We start from the raw sequence: 12,616 nt of genomic DNA, 5'->3' as shown, positions 1-12,616 counted from the left end.
TGGTGAAGAAGAAGTCAAACTGTCACTATTTGCAGATGACATGATATTGTACATAAAAAACCCTAAAGACTCCACTCCAAAACTACTGGAACTAATATAAGAATTTAGCAAAGTTGCAGGGTACAAAATTAATACACAGAAATCTGTGGCTTTCCTATACACTAACAATGAACTAATAGAAAGAGAAATCAGGAAAACAATTCCATTCACAATAGCATCAAAAAGAATAAAATACCTAGGAATAAACCTAACCAAGGAAGTGAAAGACCTATACCCTGAAAACTACAAGACACTCTAGGAGAAATTAAAGAGGTCACTAACAAATGGAAACTCATCCCATGCTCCTGGCTAGGAAGAATTAATATCATCAAACTGGCCATCCTGCCCAAAGCAATATACAGATTTGATGCAATCCCTATCAAATTACCAACAGCATTCTTCAATGAACTGGAACAAACAGTTCAAAAATTCATATGGAACCATGAAAGACCCCTAATACCCAAAGCAGTCCTGAGAAGGAAGAATAAAGTGGGGGGGATCTCGCTCCCCAACTTCAAGCTCTACTACAAAACCACAGTAATCAAGACAATTTGGTACTGGCAGAAGAACAGAGCCATAGACCAGTGGAACAGAATAGAGACTCCAAACATTAACCCAAACATATATGGTCAATTAATATATGATAAAGGAGCCATGGACATACAATGGGGAAATGACAGTCTCTTCAACAGTTGGTGTTGGCAAAACTGGACAGCTACATGTAAGAGAATGAAACTGGATCATTGCCTAACCCAATACACAAAAGTAAATTCAAAATGGATTGAAGACCTGAATGTAAGTCATGAAACCATAAAACTCTTAGAAAAAACATAGGCAAAAGTCTCTTGGACATTAACATGAATGACTTCTTCATGAATATATTTCCCTGGGCAAGGAAAACAAAAGCAAAAATGAACAAGTGGGACTATATCAAGCTGAAAAGCTTCTGTACAGCAAAGGACACCACCAATAGAACGAAAAGGCATCCTACAGTATGGCAGAATATATTCATAAATGACAGATCCGATAAAGGGTTGACATACAAAATATATAAAGAGCTCCCACAACTCAACAAACAAAAAGCAAATAATCCAATTAAAAAATGGGCAGAGGAACTGAACAGACAGTTCTCCAAAGAAGAAATTCAAATGGCCAACAGACACATGAAAAGCTCCTCCACATCGCTTGTCATCACAGAAAGGCAGATTAAAACCACAATGAGATATCACCTCACACCAGTAAGGATCGCCACCATCCAAAAGACAAACAACAAATGTTGGTGAGATTGTGGAGAAAGGGGAACCCTCCTACACTGTTGGTGGAAATGTAACTTAGTTCAACCATTGTGGAAAGCAGTATGGAGGTTCCTCAAAATGCTTAAAATAGAAATACCATTTGACCCAGGAATTCCACTTCTAGGAATTTACCCTAAGAATGCAGCAGCCCAGTTTAAAAAAGACAGATGCACCCCTATGTTTATCGCAGCACTATTTACAATAGCCAAGAAATGGAAGCAACCTAAGTGTCCATCAGTAAATGAATGGATAAAGAAGAGGTGGTACATATACACAATGGAATATTATTCAGCCATAGGAAGAAAACAAATCCTACCATTTGCAACAACATGGATGGAGCTAGAGGGTATTATGCTCAGGAAATAAGCCAGGTGGAGAAAGACAAATACCAAATGATTTCACTCGTATGTGGAGTATAAGAACAAAGAAAAACTGATAGAACAAAACAGCAGCAGAATCACAGAACCCACAAATGGACTAACAGTTACCAAAGGGAAAGGGACTGGGGAGAATGGGTGGGAAGGGAGGGATAAGGGTGGTGAAAAAGAAAGGGGGCATTACAATTAGCATGTATAATACGTGGGGGGTACGGGGTGGGCTCTACAACACAGAGAAGACAAGTAGTGATTTTACAGCATCTTACTGCGCTGATGGACAGTGACTGTGAAGGGGTATGTGGGGGAGACTTGGTGAAGGGGGGAGCCTAGTAAACATAATATTCTTCATGTAATTGTAGATTAATGATAAAAAAAAAAGTGTGGATACAGGAGTGGGGAAACAAGACTTCTCTGAAATCTTTCCTCCACAGAGAAATTTAGAAAAATCGATCAGTTTTTTGACTTTATATTCCTTTTGCCCAGCAATTTTACTTTTAAGAATTTATCTTATAAATTCCATATATGCAAAATGCTATTTGTTCATGGATAGTCTTTAAGGATAACAAAGTATTAGAGGCCAAAAAATGTCTGTTGATCTGGGACTTGGCAAATAAGTTATGGTGTGTACACATGACAGAATATTAAGAAGCCATTTAAAAAATGGGCTGTTCTATATGTACTTACATGCAAAAACTTACAAAATATAGAGCAAAATCCTAAAAAGTAAATGTGGTATGCTATCACTTGTACTTTATAAAATAATTATATTCAGATACACACACACATGCTTGCCTACACACCCATGGAATGGGCAAGAAGACACCAACTAAATGTGAAGCTGTGGTGAGCGTTTTCCCCTACCTGCCTCTGGACAGTCTGTTAAAAGCCCTAAAAATCTTGCTTCAGCCCATGTAATTTTACTTCTACTAATCCATCCTGAAACACTGAAAAAGTTTTCTGTTCAAATGTGTCCAAAGAATTATCTATAATCAAGAAAAATTAGAAACAAGTACCATGTGTGTTGGCTGTGCCATTTAATAATACTCAGTTCTGCTCTACAGAACAAAACAACTGGATGGATGGGACTTAGGACATGTCAAGTATAGATCGTACACAAGCACGGAGCTAGTAAGACATGTTAGTTATAAACGAAGTAGAACACATATGGTCTAAACATAGATAGGAAGGGATCGAAGATTCAAGTGGTCACCTAGTACTCATGAGCACCCAAAATTGGCCACCCACTGCTGGTATCCATTCTGGATCAAAGTGTCTGCCTGAGACAGGGGAAGACAAGCTCCTGATACCCAAGAGGGGCTTTGACAAGAGATCTATGGCCAGGCATGCTTGCCCCTGCACTTCTCCAACAGAGCATGTGTGTACAGTCTCCAGGCCCCTTCCATCTCCCAAGTCCCGATGCCCATTCCCAGATCTGGTCCTCATGACCACATCATCAGCTGGGAATGGTGTGGAGGCAGAGAGAAAGATACAGGCTGTATGAATGTTGCCCAAGCCGGATCCAAATACTATAGTCTAATATATTCACCTACTGTCTTCTTTCCCTGGCTTCTTAGGGTGTTTGAGTAATTTATTAAGTCAATTTAAACAGCTTAATTTGGTCTGTGGGTCTGTTTATGTCTTCTAGGACAGTATCTTTGCAGGCCACAATAGCATCAAGATAATTTCCCACCACCACACTTACAGGAAATGATTAGGTAAATTCTCCTATATCCACATAACAAATTATCTATTTAAACTACAGTTACACAGTTTGAAATAACATAAGCATTGTTAATATTAATTGAAAAAATATAAATATGAACAGAATGTAATTAAAAATATCCTAATTTTATTGAAGGAAAAGGTTTTTTTATAAATATATGTATATACTTAAGGAAATGCACTAAAATGTTACCAAGTTATCTCCAAGGTAAGTATATACAGATGATCTTTAAATTTTTTAATATTTTTCATAAGTGTTACTTTTGTAATCTGGAAAAATTATAAACTTTTAAACATGCACAGAGAAGTTCAAGATTCAAGACAGCGGCATGAGAGGTGAGATGGAGAACTCCTCCCCAAACCACAAATAGCATGAAAATTGACACAACTAACCCTAAAACAGCAACAGGAAAGAAGGCTGCACCAGACTGCACGCAGACCTCACAAACAGAGCAGAGCTCCCGAAACAGGGTCAGGAACGAAGGCCTGAATCCGGTGGGACCCAAGCCCTTCCCCAGTTGGGAGGAAGAGAAACGGAGTGGGGAGGGGGTGGAGGCCTGGGACTGCTGAACACCCGGCCCTGGAGATCTGCTTTAGGAGCACAAACCTACCTTGTGTGTGGTGCTCTAGAGGTTGGGGAGCTCAGACAGGCGGAGTGCTTGAGAGACTTGGCATGCTTCCAGAGGAGGGGATCCACACCCTGCCGCTCTGGAAGGAGGGAAAGGCGGGTGGTCTGCGAGGCTTCCTAGCAGCGAGAGGGCTGCTGAGAGGGCGGGGTTGGTGCGGAGCTTGCTGCACAGGGGAGGGGAGAGCTGGACTAGGTTGTCTGGACGCGCTAGGCCAGGCTGCTTGGGAACTTAGAGGAGCTTCAGGTGCTCCATCCCCCTGGCTGCCTGTTTAGCTCCGAGGACCCCACGGTGACACGCATTCCCCCTAGGCTGCCGGCACTGGCTCTCAAACTGCCTACAACAGCTAGAGACGCCGAGCACAGAGCACAGAAGCTTACACCTGGGTGCTCGGCCCACTGGCTTGGACACTGCAGACAGGCACCGCAGACAGGAATCAGGAAACAGATCTTTCCTCTCCCCAGGCACAAGCTCTGCTTCCCTACAACCCCCAGCCTCACTCTAGGGGCTGAGCAGCTCCAGAGACTAGGGCTTCTGGGCACTAGTAGGCACCATACAGAAATAGGAACCGTCAAATGAACATGTTTCAGACCAAAATCTCACAAACCCCAGAAAAAGGGCCAAATGAAACTGAGCTCACCAATCTGCCTGAAAGAGAGTTCAAAATAAAAATCATAAACATGGACAATAGCCAAGAAATGGAAGCAACCTAAGGGTCTATCAGTAGATGAATGGATAAAGAAGAGGTGGTACATATACACAATGGAATATTATTCAGCCATAAGATGAAAACAAATCCTACCATTTGCAACAACATGGACGGAGCTAGAGGGTATTATGCTCAGTGAAATAAGCCAGGTGGAGAGAGACAAATACCAAATGATTTCACTCATCTGTGGAGCAAAAGAACAAAGCAAAAACTGAAGGAACAAAACAGCAGCAGACCCACAGAACCCAAGAATGGACTAACAGTTACCAAAGGGAAAGGGACTGGGGAGGATGGGTGGGAAGGGAGGGATAAGGGGGAAAAGGGGCATTACGATCAGAACACATAATATAGTGGGGTGGGACATGGAAAAGGCAGTATATACAGAGAACACAAGTAGTGATTCTATAGCATCTTACTACACTGATGGACAGCGACTGTAATGGGGCATATTGGGGGGACTTCATAATAGGGGGAGTCTAGTAACCATAATGTTGTTCAAGTAATTGCACATTAATGATATTAAAATGAAAAAAAAAATAACATAAAAGTGCAAACTTACCAACAAAAGCCAGGCACAAAAAGAAAAATATTTTATAATTCTACTTATGAGGTACACAGAGTGTGCAAATTCATAGAAATACCAAGTAGAGTAGTGGTCGCCAAGGGCTGAGAGGCTGGTGGATTGAGGAGTTAGTGTTTGACGGAAATAGAGTTTCAGTTTGAGATGATGTAAAAGTTCTGAAGATAGAAAGTGGTGACAGCTGGGCAGAACATGAATTACTTAAAGCCGCTGCACTGCACACTTAAAATGGCTAAAGTGCTAAAATGTATGTGTATTTTACCAGTTTTTTTTTAGACTGACCAATGTTCTTCCTCTTTCCTGTTTGGCTAAGTTTTTTTCTCTCTTTTGTCTGATTCATCTCTAACTCCATGGAACAGGTATCTGCTGCTAAGAATCTTCCAGGTTATGAGGAAAACAGATCAGCAACACACGGATGGAAAGCAAGACCAGGAAGGGGCAGACTGGGGGCTTGGGAAGCTGGCCTCTGTGCCCACCTGGTTCCCACCATCCCAGCCTCAGAATGTCCCATAAACACACCCCTCACACCACCACTTTCCTTCTCCCTCCATTTCCTAAAGGCCCTGGCATCATCGTATACTCGGCCCCCAACAGGCTTAGAAACCTTTCAGGAACAGAGTCCAAGGAGGCAAGAAAGCTAGTCAAGAGCAATACAGTCATTAACCTAAACTGCACACCCCTTTGACAATGCAATTCAGGATAATAAATTTGCCAGACCAGACCACATTTTCCGAGAACTTGTAACTGCTCTTGGGACTGCAGCTTAGAGCTTTCTGGGTCTGGAGGGCTGCACCTATGGAGCCCCAAAATTAAAGACCACCTGTAAATTATGGAAAGTTGGAGAACCCTAACAGCTGTAACTTAGCTCAAAACTAGTAAGCAAACCCCAGAACTATCAATTGAGCCTCACGGTTCCTGAGCCCCATTCATGCCTTCATTCATTCAAAAGATATTGAGTGCTTAGAATGTGCTAAGCACTGTTAGGGGACGGGGATACAGCAGTGAACAAAAACCGATGATTCCCTGCCTCGAAGCGCTTATAATCTAAGTGGAGGGATAGATAATATAAAAGAAGGATGTAACATGTTGCTGTACATGCTGGAAAGAAAAATCAAGCAGGGCAGGTGTATAGGAGTGATGGACATGGGTTATTTTATACACATTGGTCAGGCACAGGCTCTGTGATAAGGTGACGTTTGAACAGAGACTTTAAGAAGAGAGCAAGAAGGTGATGCAGCTCTCTGGGCCAAGAGCTTTCTAGGCAGAGAAAGCTAGTAAACTCCCCAAAGTGGGAGCCAGTATGGAGCCATGTAAGCTCAAGAAAGAGGGGTGGAGGCATGCCTTGTTGGCCTCAGTAAAGACTTTCACATTTACTCTGAGAAGCTGAGTCATTCAGATTTGGAGTAACTGGAGGAATGGCACGGTCTGACCTGTGATTTAAAAGGATTGCTCCGGCTGCTGCACTGAGAATAAACCATACAGGAGCCAGGGAAACCAGTTAGGATCCTATCACTATAATCCAGCCGACACATGGTAGAGCAGATCACATGGCAGTGGTGGACATGGTGAGAAGTGGACAGTTCTGGATATTGCCACAGGATTCACTGAGGGATTGGATGTGGGTTTTCAGAGTACAAGATGACTCCCAGGCTTTTGGTTTCCAAATGCTTGTTCATGGCAGGAGTGGAGCTGGGAGGCAATATGCACCACTCACAGCAAAAGCAGAAAGTGGACATGTCCTCGGTCTAGTCTTCAGAGATCTAAGAGCTGCATATGCTTCGGTAGCTCAGGCAAGGGTCTGGGCTTGTGAGGAAGGACCAAAAACTGGAGCCAGGATGACCAGTATGACTAGAACAGAAAGCCATCTGTAGGTCAAGGCTGGAAGTTAAGATGAAAGCAAAGTCAGGGTCAGAGTTCAGAGTGCCAGTCCAATTTGGGAGGCAAGGGCAGTAATTCAAACAAGAGCAATTACAATTTATGAAATACCAGGCATTATACTAAAAGGCTTTGTGTACATCTCATTTAATCCTTACAGTCCCATGAATTGGGTAGTCATTAGTCCTGTTTTACAAATGAGAATCAAGAGGCTGTGTAACCCATACAAGGCTGGTAAGCAGTAGAATAAAATTTTGACTTGTTTGGATCTGACTCTGAAGCATGTGTGCTTAAAGACTCAGCAATCCTGCAAGGTTCAATGATCTCGGCTGGCAGTTGAAGTCATCTCAAAGGTTTGAGTTAGGTGCGTATGTAAGTGCAGGTAGAAGCAGAGCCCAAGTACACAGACAAAAGTGGAGCAGAGTTTGTGGTTTAATGTGGGCATGAAGAAACAGGCTTGGACTGGAATTTGAACCAAAAGCCCAGGACCTGGCCCGGCACCACAATCACCCTGCTGCAGCAGCACCAAGAGCCTACACGGTATTGCAGACAGTTGTAATGGAAGGAAAGTGGTCTGCGTAGATAGAACTGTAAAACCAGCACTGCGTTATACCAAGGCATCAAAGCTAAGCAGGCAAATCCAATGGAATCTGACCGTTAGACCTCTGCTTTGGAACTGAGTCAGTGCTCCAGTGGGGGTGATCCAACCTAACCCTCCGTCTCTCTACTGTAAGATACTTGTTACATACCAACTGCTGGAAGAGCTCAGATACCCTTCTCTTTATCTGGCTAATTTAAGTATATTGCCCCAGGGACTATGAGGAAAGAGCTTGTCAAGTTCACACTGCTTTTTTAAAGGTAAACCTTAGGCTTTCAATACCTGTCTCCTTTCCTCCACCAAATAGCATGGGTGCACCGAACACGAAATTTCCTTCTCAATCTGCTTAAAAGGCACAGTAATTCACCCAAAGGAGCTATTACAGAAATGACATACAAACAGTATATATTAGCAGTACGGGTTAATCACTGTGGCTATTGTACTAATAGAATTCAACAAGGTGCCATCCTGTTCAGTTGTTCCAGGTAGGCTGTATTGTTAGGCTCAAGTAATTTGCATCTTCCAGTTAATAAGGAACTTTGGCCCATAGAGATGAGCAGCAAGTGAGTCTGTGGTGAAACTGGATCCAGAACTCAGATTATCTCAATTCCTAGTTTGTCCTTTTCCTTCTCTATCCATATTTTAATATAACACATTTGAATGATAAGCAATCTTACTATGAACAGGCACAGGGTAAAACTATGATCAACTAAGATACATGATAAAGCCATTTAGGCTTTTATCATATACATGGTAAAGCTATTAGTTTTGAATTCAATAGGAAATAGGAAATGAAAAGACTGACATTCAGAGGTAATTCGAAGGACATGCTGACCAGCCCACTAATTAAATGTGCTATATAATATACACCCACAGCATCTGAGAGAAAACAGTACTTTAAAATAAAACAATTTTATGAAGCAATACTATGTAGAACCTATTTAACCTAGAAGCAAAGGTGATATCATGTTGGATTTTGACATCAGCATTGATTCATAATGTACTTTTACTACTTAGATATAGGCCCGTGTAAATTATATAATAGGCTTAACCTTTATGGTTTAATCCACCTGTCCCCAAGATACAACCATTGCAACAGGAAATAAGAAACGAGACTCATCATCATTGAAGGACTGTCTAAGAATCCCTTAGGTGTAGTCAAGACCTTGTGCAGTTGTTTGGAACTGTAAATTCTAATTCCTATTGTAATTAAAGTAAACTAAAGACAAGAAGCCTGATAGGAGTAATTGAATGGAAAAGACTTGGTTTCTTGTGAGAGGATGAATAGAAACCCATCCTGCTGGCAGGAGTGTAAATCAGTACAATTGCTTGTAGACAGCAATATGGCATCTCATAGACTTGAAGATAGGCATTCTCTGTGACCCAGCATTTCTACTTCTAGCTATATACCCTGCAGACACTCATACATGTTCACAAAACTGTCACCGCAAACATGTTTGCAGGAGCAAGATTTTGAAAACAAATGTCATTTTAAAAATGGAAACATTGCAACACAGCAATTAAAATGGAATTAAGGCTACATGTATCAACATAGATTTCAGAGACTGGTTTAGTGAATAATGAGAAGTTGTAGAAAGATACGCTATGTGAGGTTTTGAAACAAGCAAAATAATAGGTTTATAGGTCATTTATAGTAAAAGTATAAAACTATGCAGAATGATAAAATTTAGAAGTGTCTGCCTCTGAGTAAAGTAGAAAGGAAATCAATATGGGAAGGTTAAGCAGAAAGAATACGTTGTATCTGCAGGTATTTATCTGATGCAAATCAACAACAGATGAACAAAGCAAGTGGTGTTGACATGTTTTTAAAAAAATTCTATACTCTTTCCTATATGCTTGAAATCTCATTTTTAAAAAATGGGGGGGGGGTGTTGTACTGGCTCCTTAAACTAAGCCTAATATATAAGCTTCAGAATAACTAAAAACTGTAATGATAACCCATCAACTCAGAGATGTCATTAGAAAAATTTAATGACACAGATTATCCCAAAAGTCTGACAGCTGCATGACAGCTGCAACATCCCTCTAAGTCAGAATTAGTCATTTAAAAAGTAAATTACACTTTGGATATAAGCAAGATTGCAGAACAGGAAGCCCCAGACCTCATTATCTACACTACCCAACACAATACTGACTTAATATATGGACCAAAAAGCCTTCACGAAAACTCCAGAAACCAGTTAGGAAGTCACAGTACACCAGACAACCTCAAAGTCAAAAACAGGTGTGCTGAAATGGGTAAGAAAAGCTGATTCATTTCAACCATGTCAGCCCCTTCCCCGAGCCAGCAGAGCTCGTGATTCTTAGGAAAAGCTCACCTGGAAGCTTCTCTCTTGGAGGGAAAAAAAGAACTATCATCTAACATCCAGCTCTTTGGGGAGTGCCTGGGAGCATGGTTTTAGTGTGGCCTGACTCACAGCACTACTTTGGATGCCTGGGGGTCCCTCAGAACAAGAGAGAGCTCAGAGCGCTGTTGCAATGCCAGGGAACCTGCAGTACCTCAGAGAGACACCAGATGGAGCAAAACACTAAACCTCCCCCAACCCCCAAATCAGTCCAAGGCAGGGGAAGTGTTTGCAAAGATGTACAGATGATACATCCCCATAAAAGGTTTGGGATGCCCCTAGAATCTCTAGCTGGAATGACTTGAGGAAGATTTTCCACAGTACAAAGTCAGTCTAAAAAAACAGGGAGAGGCAGCTGTTCTTTCAAATGCAAACATCGTAACAAAAATAACAAGGCACATGAAGAAACAGGGAAACAGCTCAATGAACAAATCTCCATTAACTGACCAAAAAGAAATGGGTATCTATGAATTACTAAAAAAGATTTCAAAATAATCATCTTAAACTGAAAGTGCTATGAGAACAGATAAACAACTATATAAAATGAAGGAAATGATGCATAAACAAAGTGAGAATAAAAGATATAAAAACTATTTTTAAAAAAAAACCAAATGGAAACTCTGGAGCTGAAGAATACAAGACCTGAATGGGAAAATTCATAGAGGCAATCAACATCTGACTTGATCAAGCAGAACAAAGAATCAATGAACTCATCATTTGAAATTATCAGAGAAACAAAAAAAAAAGAAAAAGTACAGACTGACTAAGCGACTTAAGGAGACACAATCAAGTGGACCAATGAGTATTACTAAGTGAAAAAAAAAAGTCTTTAAAGGATACACACTGTATCATTCCAACTATATGACATTCTGGAAAAGGCAAGACTATGGAGAAAATAAAAGGATCAGTGGTTTCCTGAGGTTAGTGGGAGAGGTGAGTATGCATAACACAAGAGGATTTTTCTGGCAGTGAAACTACTCTGATTCTACAATGGTAGGTACACGTAATTTATACATTTAGTCAAGTCTACAGCCATATACAACACCAAGAGTTAACTCTAACATGAACTATGAATTCTATATGTCAATGTAGGTATAACAAGTGTATGACTCTGGCAGGGGATGGATGGTGATAAGGGTGGAGGGTATGCATGTGTGGGGGCCTGGGTATATCAGAAATTTCTGGAACTTCTGCTTATTTTGCTGTGAACCTGTAACTGCTCTATAAAATAAAGCCTATTTTTTAAAAAGACCTCAAATAAACAATCTAACCTTTTAATTCAAGGAACTAGAAAAAGAAGAAAATCTAAACCCAAAATTATCAGAAGGAAATAAGAGCAGAAATAAGGTAGAGAAAAGAAAATCAACTTAGCTAGACTAAGAAAAAAGGCTCAAATTTAACATTAATCATAAATGAAAGAGACATAACTGATACAGAAGAGACCATAAGACAATATAATGAACAATCACATGCCAACAAATTGTATAACCCAGAATGGATACATTTCTAGAAGTGTGCAACTTAGAGAATGAATTGTGCAAACCTGTAACTAGTAAGGAGACTGAATCAATAACCAAAAACCTCCCAACAAAGAAAATCCCAGGACCAGATGGCTTCACTAGAGAAGTCTTACTTAATATTTTAAGAACTGACACCAATCTTCAAACTCTCCAAAAAAATTGGAGAATACTTCCGAAGTCATTATAAGTCCAGCATTATCTTGACACCAAAATCAAAGATATTATAAGAAAATTACAAGCCAATATATCTGATGAATATTGATATAAAAGCCCTCAAAAAAATATTAGCAAACAAAATCCAACACGTTAAAAGGATTCCTGCAACAGTGATTCAACATATGAAAATCAGTCAGTGTAATACACCACATTATCATAATGAAGAGCAAAAATCATGATTATCTCAATTGATGCAAAGCATTTAACAAAATTCAACACCCTATCATGATAAACTTAACAATAGTTGATTACTTCAACAAAATTTACATACATGAAAATCCACAGCCAAAATCATATCCAATGGTGAAAAACTCAAAGCTTCCACTCTAAGAACTTGCCTTTTTAAGGTAATGTGAGTACATATTTAAATTCACAATATCTAACCATGATAATCATCCAGAAAATATTTGCATTTTTAAAAGCTTTGTCAATTCAGATGGATCAATGAATAGGTCTTTGGGAAGGTAAAAGTCCAGATATTAATAAAACTGGCTATGTACAAAATATGGTAGACAAAAAAGTGAGGTTAAAGAATGGTTTTATATTTGAATAGGTAAAAGGGTAACTTCTTCAGCAAAGAAAAGATAATGTACTATAGCAAACACATTTAAAAGGAGGTTCTTCTGTGTCATTCAAAGCTTTTACATGAATAGTTTTGAAATATATACAAGCCTTATCCATTTTTATGTGTGA

The 12,616-nt window shown here is 40.1% G+C and overlaps 1 protein-coding gene across 2 annotated transcripts in view; it reads left to right on the top strand.

Annotated features, from left to right (window-relative positions):
- The window catches only part of BCL2L10 (BCL2 like 10), a 71,450-nt gene extending 60,737 nt beyond the window's left edge, over nucleotides 1–10,713 (top strand). The window contains exon 3 of one of the 2 annotated variants that reach the window (XM_073211861.1): nucleotides 5,708–10,713. In XM_073211861.1, coding sequence (XP_073067962.1) covers nucleotides 5,708–5,861 — 154 coding nt within the window. In that variant the 3' untranslated portion in view covers nucleotides 5,862–10,713. Of the gene's footprint in view, nucleotides 1–3,356; nucleotides 3,440–5,707 lie in introns of those variants that run through there. The other variant, XM_073211862.1, reaches the window with a different exon arrangement.
- The last annotated feature ends 1,903 nt before the right edge of the window (nucleotides 10,714–12,616 follow it).

This window comes from Manis javanica, chromosome 8, assembly GCF_040802235.1.
Source record: "Manis javanica isolate MJ-LG chromosome 8, MJ_LKY, whole genome shotgun sequence".
Lineage (NCBI taxonomy): Eukaryota > Metazoa > Chordata > Mammalia > Pholidota > Manidae > Manis > Manis javanica.
Note: the sequence above shows the minus strand (reverse complement) of the source record. Positions and strands in the feature narration are given on the sequence as shown.